The 19,640-nt window shown below is 36.1% G+C and overlaps 2 protein-coding genes across 2 annotated transcripts in view; one reads left to right on the top strand and one right to left on the bottom strand.

The window, feature by feature from the left end:
* On the top strand, positions 1–14,457 carry LOC113514655 (neural cell adhesion molecule 2-like). The gene is made up of 16 exons (XM_052894668.1): positions 1–307; positions 1,649–1,766; positions 3,044–3,240; positions 4,249–4,386; positions 5,350–5,553; positions 6,079–6,254; positions 6,727–6,877; positions 7,608–7,744; positions 8,803–8,956; positions 9,741–9,968; positions 10,621–10,799; positions 11,123–11,312; positions 11,961–12,134; positions 12,954–13,276; positions 13,911–14,246; positions 14,326–14,457. The coding sequence occupies exons 1-16, from the start codon at positions 226–228 to the stop codon at positions 14,395–14,397; spliced, it is 2,859 nt and encodes a 952-aa protein (XP_052750628.1). The 5' UTR covers positions 1–225; the 3' UTR covers positions 14,398–14,457.
* LOC113517398 (nuclear pore complex protein Nup154) overlaps positions 14,414–19,640 on the bottom strand; it is a 17,454-nt gene continuing 12,227 nt past the window's right edge. Inside the window, exons 21-25 of the mRNA XM_052894667.1 lie at positions 19,164–19,410; positions 18,030–18,264; positions 16,496–16,616; positions 15,938–16,118; positions 14,414–14,939 (exon numbers count right to left, since the gene is read on the bottom strand). Of these exons, the coding sequence (XP_052750627.1) occupies positions 14,868–14,939; positions 15,938–16,118; positions 16,496–16,616; positions 18,030–18,264; positions 19,164–19,410 (856 nt within the window). The 3' untranslated portion in view covers positions 14,414–14,867. The remainder of the gene's footprint in view (positions 14,940–15,937; positions 16,119–16,495; positions 16,617–18,029; positions 18,265–19,163; positions 19,411–19,640) is intronic.

Here is a 19,640-nt window from a genome sequence, read left to right on the forward strand (position 1 = left end):
GGGAGTGACGTCGCGCGCGGGAGCAGACGGGCGCTCCGGAAGTGGGACCGGGCGGCCGGTAGCGAAGTCCCGCGCTCCCTGGACCGACAACAATGCTTATTGCTGCCAGCCGCGTCAATTGAAACGCGTGTCCGTTTCTTGCTCCCGATCGCGCCATGTCCTCTTCGATGCGATATTTTGGAAGCAAAATTTAAAATAATCTTATTACGGATTAATGTTAAAAAAATGAAGAAATGTTTTGTATATATAATAGTGTTTATTGTGTTATCATTAGAAAGACTAAGTGCACAGGAAGTTGATGAAGTAGGTGAGTAATGTCGCTTATACATTTTTAATTAAATATTTAAATAAAATTAGTATGCGCCGACATATCTGGAGGTAATTTAGAATCGTAATAGAGGAAGTGCAACGTCTTTTGATTCAGTCTCAATCAGTTTGTTATTTAAAAAGTTGTTCATATTGAATGATGCATTTGTAAAAAAATTTATACGCAAAAACAAATAAGGAAAATTTTTAAAGATATATAGCTTGATAGATTCTTATATTATATAAAAGATAGAAGCAAGTAATTTTGAAAATAGGAATAAAATTATAAATTTCTTATTGCTCCGCAAACTAAGCAACTTCAGTCGTGGACTTATCGGTGACCAACGAGATATTTCGTATATACCCTATATTCTAAATTTATATATAGATTTTGCTTTGCAAACAGCAATTTTTTTGTTAAAATACGTAAAGAAAAACGCCAGCTGCAATTGTGATAAAACAGAACTTTTTTATAATGATTACGACGTAAAAATCGGACGAATTGAGGAACTCCTTTTTTTGGAGGTGGTTTAAAAAATCTTGTACGAGACACCTGTAGGAATATATTTGTATATTATTTTCTTTAGGTATAGATCATAAAGATCAGGTGGAAGAAAATGCTATGAAGCATTAAATCTGCATTTTCAACAGACTTCAAAAAGGTTCAAGAAGGTTCTCAGTTCGGTTGTACTTTTTATATTTGTTACCTCACAACTCCGTCAATTACGAAAGGATATACTTACAGATTAGTCCCATAGAAATTTTATCAAAATCGGTCCAGTAGTTTTTAAATCAAAATAACTGGTTTTGCCACAATTGAAGTCGGTTTTTTTTAACACAATCTTATATATTTTATGTGGAATATGGTCAGTGAGTAAATAATATTTTTTAACTAAAACAAGAACCGAAATATTCACTACCTTAAGTATTATAACGCTAGTTGCCTAAATATACTACATATGAGGATATAGGTACTAAATACTATTAGATATTATATCAACTGTTAACTGTCCATTGTTGAATATAAGCCTCCCCGTTGGGAGTTGTCCCTATTTCCAGTAGTTGCCACACTTGGCAGGCGGATTGGCAACCACAGTTAGGATTTGAAGATGTTTTAAGAGGGACGCTGCTGCACATCCCTCGCCCTTTCTTAGTCGTCTCTTACGACACCTGCTGAAAAGAAAGGGGTGGCCTAGTCTATACCGGGACCACACGGCGAATATACATATGTAATAGTATTTAGTTAATAAAGTAGTAATTTCATAATATAACAAATCTTTTATATTTATAATATTTTAAAATGTATTTAATGGAGCTAGGTTAACACTATTTTTTTTTTCAGTTGATGCAGTGGTAGGACACACTGCAGAGTTGCCGTGCAACATAAGCGCTGAAAATGAAAATGATAAACTTACTGTCCTCGCGTGGTACAAAAATGAATCATCTAAAGCTATTTACAGGTGAATTTAATTTTTATTATATTTAAACTATATTTTTTTTTATGGGTGAAAATGGTATGGTAACCCCGCCTGCGCTAACGGTATACGCTTGTGGAGCACCAGTGAAGGGTGATAGATGAGAATGAAAACAGGCCAGTTAGCCCATCATGATGAATTCATCAGGAATTAACCATGATAGTTTCCAGGGAGAACCGCGAGGAGGTCGACCTGGTTGGGTATATTGCTAGCAATGGGATTCTCAGTCTCCATTACTAACAATCCCTTTCCCCCTATTTAAACTATATTATACTGTCAGTCCTAACATTTTTGACTATCACTCCACTACATTTGCGGGGGGGGGGGGGGGGGAGCGATTGTTAGTGATCGGGTCTTACAGCCCAGATAATACAATACAATAACAGCAATACTCTATCAGGTCAACCTCCACACGATTCTTCCTGGAAACCATCGTTATTATCATACAATACCATATCAGCCATTAATTGTCTGCTGCTGAAAATAGGCCAGTAGTTGGCAGGCGGGTTGGCAACAGCAGTTAGGCGTTGGAGATGTTTTAAGAGAGACGCTGCTGCCTATCCATCGACCATTTAGTTCTCTTAGTCGGTTCTTACGACACCTACGAGAACAGAAGGGGTGGCTATACCGGGACCATACGGCCAGTTTAATCATCGTGATAAATTTTTGTAAAATTCGTCACGGCGATCTAATAGGCCTGCTTTCATCCTCACGTATGTGACCTCTCACTAGTGCTCCGCCAGCGTGTACGGATAGCGCAGTCGGGATTACCATTTTATTTTCAACCATTAAGAAAAAATCTCTTGTGTCTAGTCGACGCTACATGTTCACAATTTATTACATATAGATGTGTTTGAAAATTACCTAATATTATATACTAAATTCATGTAATATTAGTACAGTATAGTGTTAAATAAATAAATTTCAAATATTTTACTTTCCCTAAAAGGTTTAATGGGATTAAAGAAAAATTTAAAAAATGCGAAATCAGTCCACCCGTAGACAAGTGATGCACTTCTCAATGAAAATTCTATTTAAGTTTTATAGATATGAAACTTCGTAAAGATATTAGATAATGTTCGACCCATATCTACACCTAAACGATGACAGATAGATAGACGTCTATTACCAATCAATAATATTAAGCAAGTATAAATCTCGCTCGCTTCGACATTTTTCAATCACAATATAATTCTTAGAATATGATATTTATATTTAAATAAAATTTCTAAAAATGCATCCATACATTTTTTCTGTATCAGCAGTCACGACCAACGTAGCGGTAAGGGCATTGTATCGTCGTCAAGCTCCCGCTTCAGGCTGGTGAAAGCAGAGAGCGAAGGTCTGGGCAAACTGCAGATATTGACGGTGCGACCGGCCGATGAAGGAATATACATTTGTTCTGCGGACTTTGCGTCTAGTCCAACACTCAAGACATACGTAAAAGTTGTTGTCATCGGTAAATTTCTTAATGTTTTTTTTTTAATAACGCATGTATTATGCCACACTAAACCATACATGTACTTACTGCGGGATTATTAGTTTATTCCATAACAGATGGGCCATTAGTCTGTTTACTATTCCAAATTGCATAAAAAAAATACATTCGTGTAGTAATTAATTTGGCTTAATAACGACGTTTCAGTCACCATTGATTTTTAATTGAAATTAGTTGACATTTTAAATTAACAGATTTTTGTGGTGTCGAGCAGATTCAATTCGACTTTTAAGATTTATATATTTGGGTTATACACCATTAGGGCACGACTCATTAGTTTTATAATATTTAGGTATTAATTATAATAAATAAAACATTCAAAATTTAAATAGACAAAGGATTGTGCATAGGTATCTATTGTGTTTGTCGAATAATTGCTGACATAACAGAACGGCGCGGCGCTTCGCTTAATTGGACCGCGTATTAATGAGGAAGTACGACCGGAACAATTCCCTCTATTTATTAAACAACACAACGTAAATATTACATTGCACATTATTTTGTGTCTAACACCTTTTTTTTATAACACTTTATTATTGGTAGGTACTTTAAGTAGTATTAAATAAATATGGCGATCCCGCAATATCTCTTGCCTGAAACCATGACTCTTTAAGTTACAAACAACTCTTGGACCCTTTATTCTAGCAAAAAAAAATTACTGTAATAATTCAGTACTTTCATAAAAAATGGCGATTTAAAATGCTTGTAAACACTTTTTTTTATAGTTAGGAAGGCAAAGATGCAGCCGATCCATCTGATGGAAAGTGGTTACCGTCGCTCATAAACACCAGCAACATAAGAGGATTGGCTTATGCGTTGTCGACCTTGTAAATGTTTGTAGGCATGTTTATGAAATGCCCTATATTATATTGTAAGGTTTTATTACCTGTTTACAAGCACGTTGTTGTGTAGACTTTTATTCGAATAAGGATGATTTGAATTTGAATTCATAAATAACATAATTTACAGAGCCTCCCCAGCGGCTGTACGTAGTGTCCGAGAATGGCACACGAGTAGAGACAACCAGTGACGCAGCCAACGTGAGCAGAAACATTGGGCCTTACTATATCGGCGATACTGTTAATCTTTTCTGTATCGCATACGGAGGTTAGTATTTTTTAAGCTTCAAAAGGAAAAGGTCCTCAGTTTGTCTATTTCTTTTTATGCAACTTAAAATGGCAAACAAGCTGTCGACCAACCTGATGGAAAGTGGTAACCGTCGCCTGTAGACATGAGCAGTATCATGGACATAACAGAGTATACTGTTTCACCCATGCGTTATCATTCCTGAGGACTAAGATGTTATGCCTTTTATATTTTTTGTGATCCTAAACTGTAAAATCGAATACAGACGAACTGATAAAAATTCGATACATGATTACATTGCCAGTTTGCCAACTGAACCGAATATTGGCATATACAATTAGTAAAGTTTACTTCTGCTTTGGTTTCATGTGGGTTTTGCAAGAACAAGCATCAATAACGTGCGACTAACCCATAATGTTGAAAGCTTACATATTTTAATATAAATATAAATATTTAATGTAAAAATTGTTTGATCCATGTTTGTGAATGTGCAAGCGTTTCGTAAAATGGCAAATCAACTTTTAAGATTATGCGGTAATTTTCTTATTTTTATGGGATTTATTCAAAATATCGCTACGCCAACCGCATCACGAATGCGGATATGATTAAGTAAAATAAAGTAAGATATTCGAATCTCGTTCGTATTTCTATTCGGCTTTCGAATTTGACCCTCTTACGTCATATGCATATGCATATGTTTATGTATTTATCATCAAATGACCTGTCAATTTTTTTGCAAATTTCTATAAAAAATTGGCGTGAATTTACAGGGTACAGAGGAATAACATCTAAGTCCTCAGAAATGGCAACGCATGGGGGGTATCATGGGCGAAACAGTATACTCTGTTATATCCATGGTACTGCTCATGTCTATAGGCAACGGTTACCACTTTCCATCAGGTGGGCCGTCAGCTTGTTTGCCATTCTAATTTGTATAAAAAAAAATCATATGATGAACATGTGACGATTTAAATTTTTTTGCAGGAAAACCACAAGCCTCCTTGTCATGGTGGGCAACGCAGCGGTTACTAAAAAACACGTGGGTGCCGCTGTCCGAGCAACGCGTACGCAGCGACGTACGCTACGGCCCGCTGGTGCGTGAGGACCACGGGCTTGTGCTCACGTGCACCGCCAACAACAATCAAGTTACGCCACCGCTTTTCATAGATGTTATCATCAATATGCACCGTAAGTTTTCACAGTTGTCTCCTAAAAGCGACTTACCATAAGGTGTTTTCTATAGTTTAGACAACATTAGTGATGTAAAGGCAAATACTAACGCGCTTTGTAATATTAGCAGTTTTTTTTTTTTATTTTATGCTTAAAACCAAAAGTTTTAGATACTCTATTTTATAGCCGAAAGCATGTGGGTTAAAACGCATGGTATTTTATTTGTTATATAGATACTTAGATATATTCTGTTATATAGATACTTAGAATTATTCCCAGTCAAAATTATTAAAATAAATGAATATTCTCATATTTGTTGAGCAATTCAATAATAGGAGGTAAGCTTAACGCCATCACTCGTATTAATTTGGTTTGTTACCAGTGTTTTCCATCACCGAAAAGTTAGTCGATACAGTACCTATTTATATTTTTAATTTAAGTATTTAACTATATATATTATATTTAGTTATGAATGATATATATATATAATTTACAATTACTGAGGATGAAATTGTATTTATATTAGAACCTATTTTCACTCAGTGCCACCAGAGCTGGTCGTGCTACGGGTTCCGTTTGAGAAGGAGATCGTGGGTGGCCGCGTGCGAGCCGGCGAGTCTCTTGCGCTACAGTGTCGGGTGCTGGGCGCTCGGCCAGCCCCGCCGATTCTGTGGCGGCTCAATAACACGCAGCTTGTCAATTTGGAGCAAAACATTACTGTAATTTTACTTTTTTTCTTGTTTTATAATTTTGTATCTATCTACACTTCAAGGTAAACTGTGATAGGCGTTAAATGGAAATACCACAGATACTAAGTTTAATCTATGTATAATGAAAATAAACACCGTAAATCCACGTGAAACGTTATTTCCCGTTTCTGTGGAATTATAAATCATAGAAATACTATGTCTATTCTGTGTCTATTTACCTTAATAACTCATGAACGTTGTCCAGGTGACTTTGTATAAGATTTTAATTTCGAGTTTTCCTCACTTTATTATGATATGGATAATATATATTTCATTTACTTACTCTATGCTATTAGGAGAGCATTGAAATGACAGGCATTATAATTGATGATTTATCTTTTATTTTACTTTATCAGACGCTTACGGTCAGATGCTCTATACTTACCATCTCAGTTATATATGTAAAAAAAACGAGTTTTATTAAGCAACAATGGGTTTGCAGACAGAGGCCACTCAACGACTTGTGGTTAGTGACATCCAGTTGACTATAGACCAGCGACATGATGAGTCTAAAATCACTTGTTGTGCACCCGTATATGGACACGAAGATCAGAAAATTCTGTGCGCACAGGACCTGCCACTTACAGTTCTATGTAGGTACTTATTAATTTTATGATACTTAAAGTTGCATTAAAGCTGACGGCCTACATAATAGAAAATGGTAATATCGCTTATACCTAGACATTAACAGAACCAGGAACATTAGATTAACATAAATAAAGATAAATTTATTTGCAATCATGTGTATAATAAATACAAAGACACTGGTTATTCGTTGATGGATTTATATAGATCTAACAGGTTTTGCTAACATTAACGTGCAAAAACTTTTTTTTAGGACTGAGGCAACTTCAAATGCCTTTCAAAATATATTTATGTTTTGTGCAAATTATAAAATTATAAAAAGTAAATTATAAATAATAGTCATACATTGTGAAGCTCATTGTACCCTTCATGTATTGGCATTCCTGAACACTATGTTAGTGTGCTCCTGTACTCTATAATTTCACTGCCATATTCCACCCTTGAAGGACGACCATGCAAGCATAGCTGCATTACGGAAGAAATACGAATGGAACAAAGGTGCAAACGACTTTTGCATAATCTCTCTTTGGTAAGGTAAAGTAGTAGGTATTTCGTAAGACTCGTACAACTGAAATACCGTATAGAAATTTATACATATGTGGCAATAATAAATCTTCTTGCTAATTTCTTCTTTGATAATCTGGACCGTTAAAGTAACCCAAGACTATTTCTAATGATTACATAGGTATGCATATTTTTATTTGTAAAACTTTCATATTATATTTCGGTTAATTTCAGATCCACCTGTTTTGGAAATAGTCGTTGATGAGGAATTAAATAACAGAACAATAGCTGTTGTAAAAGGATCCAACTTGTTACTGAATTGTAGTTACGAGGCCAACCCATCTATATATCAACTGACATGGTATCATGAGGTAAAGAGTTATGGATTTCAACTAGTCCTAAGAAACGCTGAATTTAGTTAATATTTTTTTTATGTATTACTATTTTATTTATAAAAAAAAATATAAAGGTTTTTTCAACAAAAGGACGTAAAAGTATTTCATACCACTTTGTTTAATAGCAAATATCGCCTGTAGACATCAATAACATCGTAGATATTAACAAAATACACTTAAAAGCTTATAATATAATGTCTTATGTGTTTTATCATTCTTAAAAACTTCGATATTAATTAGATATGAAATATAACACCCTTAATGTTATGCCTCCATATCTAATCTTAATTCCATCATTCAATCCAAACCACAGCCCTACTTTGATAAGTAGGTACAGTTTTGTAGTAGTATTAATAAAATAAAACAGAACCCACTCAGACGACTTTTTTCTAAATTTTCCTTTGATATATATTATATATCTAAAGATGACAAAAAACTAAATATTTTAATATAACAGACATTAAATTATGAACTGTCATAACCTGCTTACAATGTAGTAAATGAATCTATGAATATATATGTGTTGGTTTACGTTTCATTTTTTATTATTAGTATGGTCATAGAAATGATGTGATGAAAATGAAGTCTATCGATGGATTGATCTGCCACATATTTAAAGGGGGAGATACATTAAATTTCAATAAAAAAACTCCAGTGCAGATTTTTTTCCTGCTACTTAGAATGGCAAATAAGCTGTCGGCCTACCTGATGAAAAGCGGTAACCGTCGCCTATAGACATGAACAGTACCATGGACATAACAGAGTTTCACCTTGATACCCCCCATGCGTTGTCATTTCTAAAGACTCAGATGTAATTCCTCTGTACACTGTAAATTTACTGCCATATCCCACCCTTTAAACTGTAACACAGCCATGCAAACACAACTGCTTCACAGTAGAAACACGAATCGGACAGAGGTATCCAAGCAAACGACTTTTATACAAAGTCTCCCTCTGGTAAGATATGCATTGTTGAGCAAGTAAGTACCTAATTGTACAAAAATACAGGTGATTGTACGATTAAATGATTGCAGGAAGACGTGGTACTCGATGATGGTAAATCAAGTCAAATAAGACCCACGTTGGAATTATCGAATATATCTGAGGAGCACGCTGGCGAGTATGTTTGTGCAGCCAGCAACGATGAAGGGTCCACTTACAGTGAACCACTTGTTGTTGATGTCACATGTAAGCTTTTTTTTTTTTAAATAATAAATGGCTGTTTTCCGCGGCTTCATTACTCTTTACAGATCCGGACCGGTTTCGCACAAGTAAACAAAATATTCGGAAATAATATATAGCCTATGTTATTCACTGATAATGTAGTTTTTCTATAAATGAAAATATTTTTAAAATCAGTCGAATAGTTTTGGAATTTATCCATTACAAACAAACAAAAAATCTTTCCTCTTTATAATATTACTATCTATATGTATAGATAAAATGTCTTCATACCATGGATGATTTCATATACAATTCCAGTATGATTTTTTTGTTGAAATAACATTTTATAAGATGAACAAATAGCAAGATATAGTAAAGTTGATTTCTTAATCATATTACTATTTTTGGATTGTTATTTTTAACTGGATAATTTCGAACAAGATATGCCAAGATTATTTACTAATCTCATTTTTTATAAAAACACTTACATCTTTCTAATAGTCATTTATTCCTCTTTAAAACTTTTAAATATAACTGTTAAAGTTTTTTTTTGCGTTGAAATTCCAATAACTCCATAAAAGCATAACAAAAAAAACATGAACAGATATAGTGGTCTGTTTATTTATTTAGGTTGTGGTTCATGTAGGACTTTATAAAAATAATTAAAATTTAGGCATGAATCACAATTCCAACTGATCTGACTTTAATCTAACTTAATCATCATTGGTCTGCTGTTATCGTAAATCAATAGCACAGAAGAGGTTACCATTCCATTCCAGTCCTAAAAAACAATTGGTATTAATTCTAGACCCTGCATATTGCGAAGAGGAGGCCATAGCACAGTACGGGGTTCGGCAAAACGAGACTGTAAACATAACTTGCAGCGTGAAATCGAATCCCGAACCATCTGCGTTCCGGTGGGTAATTGTGAACGACACTGTGGACGATATAAACCAATTGCGTCACCACCCACACATCACAATAAAAACAGAAGAACCTTACTTGTCATACGAGAGACCTAATGATACGCCTTTCAGTGAGTAGCATTTTTATTACCTTTGGTATACAAAATTATTTGTGAAAAATCTAACTTAAAACTTTTTAACAAGGAGGTACGTTTTTTCTTTGTTCTGTTTAGACATGCATATTGGAGGACTGGTAGGAAGGAGACTTTGTACAAAAGTCGATTGCTTGGGTACCTCTCTCCCATTCGTGTTTTAACCGTGAAGCAGTTGTTTGCATAGCTGTGTTTCGGTTTGAAGGGTGGGATATGGCGTGAATTTACTGGGTACAGAGGAATAACACCTGAGTCCTCAGGAATGGCAGTGCATTGGGGGTATCATGGGCGAAACAGTATACTCTGTTATGTTCATGGCACTGGTCATGTCTATAGGCGACGGTTATCACTTTCCATCAGGTGGGCCGTCAGCTTGTTTGCCATTCTAAGTTGTATAAAAAAAGGTTTAAGTTCTTTAGACTGTGATATAATGTTATACAGGCAAGTAAAATTAAAACAACGCGACTATCGCAATTACAATATTACCTACATATAAAAACATATATAGCTCAAGGTCAAGGCTCAAAATCTATCAGTATTTTCTACTTTATTATTATTTTTTTATGTAAAAAGATAAAATAGAATTAGAGAGATATTTTAATCTACAGCAAATATTGTGCGGTTTTTGCAGGCACAGTATTCTGTTGGGGTCTCAACGAAGTTCCTAATAAAGGATTACCCCATTCTCCATGTATCGCGTTAGTGACAGACGAAACCGCGCCTCGGCCCCCCACACAGTGTCTAGCCACATCAAATAACAAAGATATCACTATATTATGTGAGAAGGGACACGATGGTGGATTACCACAGGTAGACAATATTCTTTTATGAATTATTTGCTTTATCTGCGACTACCGTCTGTGTAATTGAGATAAAAAATTGTCTATGTCTGTCGCCATATTAAATTTTACATGTATACTAAATATTACCGGTTATTCAAGCCGTTAACGCGACGAGAGGCGACGAGAAACGAACTCACTTTCAAATTAATATTAGTATACATACTCATCTTAGACAAACAAAAAAAAAGCATTTTATCATTCTTTACTTTTAAAATTTTCCAAAATATATTAATATTTTTTTACGTACCCAACGCTATATTATAGTATTAAAAACACAATTTTATCTTACAGAAGTTTAAATTGATTGTAAAATCGACAAACTCTGAAAATCAGTACTTATCGATAACAAGTTTGGAACCAAAGTTTGTGATCCAAAAACCGGAAACAGAAGAGTATACGTTTTTAATAACGGCTTTCAACGAAAAGGGTGAAAGTACCACAGTTGAGATCGAGAGAGACAGTATAATAAAAGAAAAAAGCGGTAAGCACATAGTTTTGACAGTTATAAATCTTAATTAACAATTACACATGTATGTTGGATATAACAAAATGTTTTTGCTAAACTGAATTTCGAATACATGAATCTTGATCAGCAATCAATCATGCAAAAAAAAAAAGAACAAGATGCCAGGCGTAGCTGCTTAATTCTATCTCATGCACGCGTAACCAATTAATTAATGAAAATGAAAACAAAAGAATAACTGACGTGACACATATATTAAAAAAATTGCCGATTATCAAACGTACAAATCAGAAATACATAATTTTTTAGTTTGATACTTTCGCGAATATTACTATTTTATGGACCACCATAAACTATATTTATAATAATTTTGACTTAAAACTATTAGAAATTCATATTGGTCCTTAGAATAAATATCTTGCTGTAATATCAAATAGAAATTTGAACTTTAGAAATAGGTTTAGAAAAGTGTCACCTCAGAATATAGTCCAGTGTTTCTATTATTTCAACAAAACTATCGATAGATTCGTTTGTCATTTGTTATTGCAGTAACCACTCTGCTTAGGAGGCGGTTTGGTTAAGGCACGTCTCTATTTTCATATTATGAATGATTTCTTATAAAAGCACACTTGCTCTGGACTCACAATGATGTCAACGATATTTTAGAGATAATTCAAGTGGGCACGGTAGCAAACATAACAACGTTGACGCTGGCGCTGTGCGGCGGTGTGGCGCTGGTTGCGCTGGCGGCGTGCGGCCTCGTGCTGTGCGCTAGGGAGCGGGACCGCCGCGACGGACCCGTCTTCGGGGATCCGCCACTCTGCGCGTACAATACTGAAGGTACTAAGTACATAAAGCCTATATTGCATTAACCACTATCTTCGGGGACCCTCCGCTTTGCGCTTACAAAGTTGAAGGTGTCCGTACATAAACTTATTGTACATTACTTACTAGCGGCCCGTCCCTGCTTCGCACGGGTGGACATTTTTAATATTTCCCTTCACTGCTCTGCTCGTATTGATCGTAGCGTGATGAAAAGTATACTATAACCTGCCCAGGAGTATGAAGAATAATTATACCAAGATTCGTTAAAATCCTTCGAGTAGTTTTTGTTTATACAAACATACAGATAGACAGACAAAAATTTTACTGATTGCATTTTTAGCATCAGTATCGATCACTAATCACCCCTGATAGTTATTTTGGAAATATATTTCATGTACAGAATTGACTTCTCTACAGATTTATTATAAGTATAGAGATTACTAAATTATTTTTACGACATCAATTTTCATAAAGATTCACGTTCTCACTTACATTTTGCTATGCTAAAATGCGACGATTTCGTAAATAGATTGAAAATATTAACGACGTAATTATAAAACGTAGTCGCAAAGAAAGGGAAAATACAAACGGAATAAAAACCTCTTTAGTCTCTAATAAATGAGGTTTTTAACACCAATGTATCTAGGCGTACGTGTCGACGCCTATAAAAAATGAACACCATCTAAATATTGCGCAGTACTATAAGGTTAGTATTTGCGCGCAAATACACTACGTGATACTTGCTACAGAATATATGTTATTTTATGCTCATGGGTTTATATTCTTAAGGACTAAAATCAAAACACAAAAAACCATACATTACTGATTTTACAGAATCCAATTGCGAGACGTATCATGACAGCGATGATGGCAGCGAGTGTAACATTAGACGGACGGATTCGTTTCGAAGGGCCGTCTCTAAATACCCGTCGAGGAACTACGACGTTAGGAGAACCAGTTCGTTCCATTCTGCACGTTATATGAACGACATGGTCGAGGAAGGGCTCAATAAGTGTAATGATGGGTTGCGGCATAGTGCAACCTGCAGGATGCACTCGCTACAGAACATCAATAAAAAGAAAAACATGGATGTCCTATGTGACCATTTGGCGATGCATTTGCCGACTGAACCCGCGAATTACAGTGCGCCTAAACCTGTAAGTTATTATTATTTTAGTCATACGTTACTAAAATTTATAGATCGGTATTTATTGACTGTATTGGTGACAGTGACAATAAAAAATCAGTTATGGGCTTTTCAAAGAAACTGTTAGATAAAATTTAACATGGTTGATTTAGTATGAGGGGTTCAGTAATTATTTTTAGATTCTTAAACAAATTATTCATTTTCATAAATCAGTAGGATTATTAGATTTTAACTCCACATACTCTTCATGTCTGTATAGATTTTGTTATTTGTGGTTTTGTTGTGTATTTTTATTTTTTATTATTCCAGCCGTTAACTGTCCACTACTGGTCATAAGCCTACCCCATAAGTGGGGTTTTGCCAGTAGTTGCCATGCTTAGCAGGCGGGTTGGCAACCGCAATTACGCTTTTAGAGATGTTTTAATAGGGACACTACAGACCATCCCTCGGGCACGGGAAAGGAAGGGGTGGCCCATTCTATGCCGGGGCAATCATGGCAACTATTGCATATTTATATGTGGAATCAATATAAGTCAATATAGTAGTATATAAAAAAAGCCTCTTTATATGGAAAATAAATGACTGAATTGATGCCAAATTTGACGTCACTTTCAATAGTATTAAACAAATTATTTCTGTTTCAGATGAATACATTTTACACAATGCCCAGAAAAATGCGTTATAAAGCAGCTAAAGAACTTAGTGATGAAACGTCAGAAATAACTCAAAATTCTGATGGTTTCTCATTACCGCCGCCTCCTGACGAGTTCAGCTCATATCGCGCCGGCACGAAGATCAAGGACATGCCAACTAAAACAACGCCAACTTATACAACTATAAGAAAAAACTCTACGAAAGAGACGCCCAAACAGCAGTATAATAACGTTATAATATCGCCTATGAACACTGTTGGTTTACCGACGATCAGCGGTCACACCAGCATATATAGTTACCCAGATGATCATCATCACAATCAACAGGTAAACACAAATCCATTCGACGAAGATTCATCGTAACACCTAGCATTGTTCATTAACACTCATCTTATTCACTTTGAAGGACTCGCAGACCACAACTGGAATATTAAGCACTTTCAAAGGTTATTCTAGTCCTAAGGAATCTGGATTGTAAACACAATAACTGGAAAATCGCTTGCACTTCAATAATTTTTATTTACAAAAATAGAAATCATCAATTATAACACAGTGTTCTTTAGATGCAGATTTCTTTTTATATTTTACATGCACACGATTGATAAAAAATATTTGTGCTTCAAAATTAAATAATGTAGCAATTCCATATTCAGATATTGAAATTAATCGGTCACTGCCATAATTATGCAAGTAAATAACAGATATTAATAATTTATACAGTAAATTAATAATGTTAAAAAAATATTAAATATACATTTTGTATTAATAATGAAAGTGTAAAATAAAAAAAAAATTCAGATGTGTGTTTACTTTTGAATGAGAAATACCAAAAATAAATGTCAACCTATATATGAGATTATTTGGAATAAGTCGAGAACTACTGAATACGACCAACATTAATGTCTTCTTATGCGAAAGAATTGAATACCTAACCTATTATGAACTAGTTCAATCCATACGATCTAGATGTGCCTGCGCTACCGTTAATTTGTCGATAAGTTCTTGTGTGTTAGGCCGGGCCTGTGAAAAAAAAAAGAATTATATGGTTTATGGTTTATAAGATCGTACTTAATTCTCTTAGCTTACTCTGCAAAAGACCTGGCGAGAGAATACAGAGTGACAGGTTTAAAACCTAGCTTACATGTCAGTATCGATAAGTGCTGTACCAACTAGTACAGTAATATACTCTGTACTACCTGTATCTATGAATGTAACTAATTATGTAATTCTTACATATTGTACAGCTCAAAAAGGCAAATTATAATAGAACTTCTTTCTTTAGATGAATATAATAAATTCCAAATTCAAAGAGATTTGAAATTTATTAGAAGGTTTTTACTATGTATATACATAGATACTCCTAGGATCACAGAGTTCAGTGCAATGCAGTAACTAACAGTAATAAGTAACAGTGCGATACTCGCATCATTGAACGTCATTGAGGGTAATATGTTGATCTACCGATGCATGTTATACACAACAATTTTTTATTATCATGCATACACATCTGTCACATGATTGGGATAGACAACAATTGAAAGCAAATCACTGACTTAAATAGACCTCTTTCGATTTCTCCACATTCATGAACCTACTCATGTATGAAACATGCTCACCGGTCATGGATATTTAGAATTCCATACAATGAAAATAATAATGTAAAAAAATCTATTCAAGACATCCTAAAAAAGCTATGTTAGCTACGGCCTTACACCACGCCACAAATGAGAGGCCCTGTGCAGAAAACGACTTCTAATATACATTACAAGAAATTGATAGGTACACGATCTTTTTTTCTCTCTCGGATATTATTTACAGAATCTGCGACGCAGATACAGATACGCATTAAGCATTAAGTCTGCCCTATAGACATATTTTAATATTTGCAAAAGTATAAATAAATATGTATACGAATATCGTGTCACATTACTAGTTGTAATTACTAGTGATGTAAAATACTGTAGAGGTACTGTAGGGCTACTATAGAGTAGAAGGTAGAGTGTGGCCCGTGCACGTACCTGTAACGCGGAGAGCGCGGCCTCGTGCAGGTCCTTGCAGCGCGCGAGTGCGCGGCGGCGCGGCGCCGGCGGCAGCGGCGCCAGGTCGGCGCGCGCCGCCTGCATCAGGCGCGCCGCCACGCCGCACACGTGCGTCTCGTCGCCGCACCCGAGCCACACGCGCTCGTTCACACTTACCAACCTATGTACACACATCACATGATAATTTTTCGGCATCAAAATATTTGCATACTTGTAACATTGACAAAAACAATAGCAAAAAGTAAACGTTTATTTTTGGCCACAGTGATTTCCTTCACTGTATCCCCTGCGCCCATCCCAACATGCAATTGCGCAAAATACCAGCGCTAAAAATAACGCCGTACGAATTACTTTAAGCGTGCTATTACGTCAGTTGGCGAAGACAAAATTTTGAAGTCACATAATGTCACTGTGTAAAGAGGCTTTGTGTTTTCAGTAGGAGTACACTTTGATACTATAACCAATATTGTTAGGAGCAGTTAAATTCCTTTCATATTTTATAATCGTAATGTAGTTATAAAATAAAAGTATACTCACTTAATATATATATCCAGTACTTGTTCTATTGAAACACCAATGTTTAGTATTGTTCTATACACCATACTTTTGTCTGCTTGAAGTTTACAGGACATTATTTCTAACTGACGGACAATAAAATCTACAAAGAAAAAATAATAAATTAAAACATACAATAAACAGAATTCTTTTTAATACCAGAGGAAGACTTTGTACAAGAGTCGATTGCTTGGGTACCTCTGTCCCATTCGTGTTTCAACCGTGAAGCAGTTGTGTTTGCATGGCTGTGTTTCGGTTTGAAGGGTGGGCATGAATTTACTGAGTACGGAGGAATAACATCTGAGTCCTCAGGAATGGCAACGCTTAGAGGGTATCATGGGCGAAACAGTATGCTGTTATGTCCATGGTACTGCTCATGTATATAGGCGACGGTTACCACTTTCCATCAGGTGGGCCGTCAGCTTGTTTGCCATTCTAAGTTGCATAAAAAAAAATTATAATTGACCTAACAGACCGAATATTGTGAGTTAGTAATAGAAAATAATTTTTAATTCACATTTGTATAAAATTACATTTTTGGGAGAATAAAAATATTCATATTGTCTGAATATAAAGCTTAAATGACTTCTATTACACTATCTATAAATAAATTAGTATATAGGTTAGTTATATTTGGATTTATTTAGCTGCAAAACAGCTAATGGAAATTGGTACTGCATGCACAGGTCACATACTAAAATCATAGTCAAGGTATTTGCTAGTTGGTATCCATCTAAACATATGTGTAGTAAAGACGTTAAAATATGTGTCACCATTCCTTTTCATCTCGAGGATATTTTATAACAAACAAGCTGACTGCCTATCTGATGGAAAGTAGTACCGTCACCTATAGACATGAACAGTATTATGGACACAACAGAGTATACTGTGTAGCTCATGATACCCGTGATGCGTTCATTACTGAGGACTCAGGTGTTATTCATCTATACCCTATAAATTCACTGCCATATACCACATATATATATTTACAAACAACTGTTTTACCGCAAAAACATGAATGAGTCAGAGGTCCCCAAGTAGATGACTTTTGTACAAAGTAATCTTCATCTTTTTCCTAATTAAGTCAACTGAAAGAGTTGAGTAAGTAAAAGAGACGAAAAACTTAAAATTAAACCCAATATTATAAAAAGATAATATAACATAGAAGGATAATATTGTCCTGTTAAATGGAACAGTGGAATATTATTATAGAATCATCGAATATTAATATAGGTCCATCGAGATTATTAAGAATTAGTCACGAGCGTTTCAAGAAGGTTGAACATTTGTTGAACATGAATATATCCTGCCAGATCGATATCCACGTGCCCCCCCCCCCCCCTTCTGAAACCATCGTGCTAATTTCCTGGTGTATTCATCACCTATCGTTCCTCACTGGTGCCCCGCCAGCGTTTACCGTTAGTGAAGGCGGAGTTACACCATTCATCGCCATCCATCCATCCATCCAAAAGAAACAACTATGTTAAAGTGTTAATACAGTAATGTTGATACTTACAAAGGGGGAAGCAGTGTCCCGTGTGAACATATTCTCTGCCAAGCGTGGTGAGCTTGCTGAGGACGGAGGCGAGCCGCTCGTCGCCAGTGGGCAGTGGCCGCGAGGCCGCCTCTGCCTCCGCCAGAATGTTGCTCCATATGTTCTCCACGAGAAGGGCGTCGTTGTGGCCCGAGCACTGCACAATCGCCAGCTTGCACTCCCACAGGTTGTACCGGTCCGCGTACTCTTCGTATAACTGATGCAAGTTTTTTTTTTAATGAGATAAAATGATAACCCCGCCTGTGCTATCAGTATACTCTGGCGGGGCACCAGTAGAAGATGATAGATGACGATGAAAGTAAGTCAGTTGACCCATGACGTCATGATAGGCCGACTGACCGGTCATAATTGTTATTTATCATTTATCACTGGTGCCCCGCCAGCATATACCGATAGCGTAGACGGGATTACCATTCCATTTTTACACATTAAAAAAAACTTAATAGGTTCCGTCAGCTTTATGTAATAAAGGCTAATAAATACCCGTTATACCAAATAAAAGAAATGGTGTTAACATTTTTTCATTTATTATATTATACATTAATACTGTAAATAAAATACAGACAATATAAAACCATACTTTTTTTTTTAAATTGCTTATCATAGCCAGAAATAATAAAAAAAAAAAAAAAACTAAAAATAATATAAAACTGTCAATTTGATTCCAGCACTAGAGACATGGCTACTGATACAAAGCAATTTCCAAATTATTAGAATAGCGCACATTTATTCACTATGTCTTTGGCGACCAAAGTTCAGCGGCCAAACGTAGCATATATATCAAGTAGTCAATATGAACCATCCGTTAACTGTGGTGTGATCACATAAGAAAACGTTGCTGGTCTCCTGTCGGCCGAAGATCGACAATACAGCAATGATTTTCCGTCAACCAAAAGATCAAACAAACGCTGGACGTAAACGTACCATATCGCTACATTGATGTAATGACTGATCTTTGGTGCAATATGACCGAGAGCAGCAAATTGTATGTCACTAAAATTGGGCAAATATAGCTAGAAATGTCACACATTTCCACTTACACACACACTAGTACCACACGGACGCACGTATACTGTAATATAAGGGTGCAAGTACCTGCGTGATCTCGAGCAGCTCGTCGTCGAGGCGCTGCATGTGCGGCGGCGGCGGCTGCAGGTGGCGCGGCAGCGCGGCGGCGGCGGCGCGCACGGCGGCCTGCACGCGCGCCACCTCGGCCGCCTCCTCCAGCCGCCGCAGCAGCTCGCCGCCGCCGCCGCCGCCGCCCGCGCCCGCGCCCGCGCCGCGCACGCACACCACGCCCGCCGACAGCCACGACATGCGCTGCGCGAGCGTCGCGCCCGACCTGCACACACACACCCACGAAACGGATGGTTACAAATGGGACGCACTGCCAACGATATAACCCTTTCAGATTGCATTCCATGTGGCCTCTTCTAAAACTATCATGTTAATTTCTAATGAATTAATTAGTCATGATGAATCAAATGATTTGACTTCATTCTATTCATTGATATCAACTACCATGACAGCATTCACCGATTACCTTATCATTATCATCCATTTAAAAAAAAA

Source organism: Galleria mellonella, unplaced genomic scaffold (genome assembly GCF_026898425.1).
Source record: "Galleria mellonella isolate WM207_F2 unplaced genomic scaffold, CSIRO_AGI_GalMel_v1 utg223, whole genome shotgun sequence".
Taxonomy (NCBI): Eukaryota; Metazoa; Arthropoda; class Insecta; order Lepidoptera; family Pyralidae; genus Galleria; species Galleria mellonella.

Coding starts and splice junctions, on each gene's coding strand:
- LOC113514655 (XM_052894668.1), top strand. CDS start 226: ATGAAGAAATGTTTTGTATATATAATAGTGTTTATTGTGTTATCATTA. Junction 5,554..6,078: donor TGTTATCATCAATATGCACC/GTAAGTTTTCAC, acceptor ATTTTCACTCAG/TGCCACCAGAGCTGGTCGTG. Junction 6,878..7,607: donor CCTGCCACTTACAGTTCTAT/GTAGGTACTTAT, acceptor GGTTAATTTCAG/ATCCACCTGTTTTGGAAATA.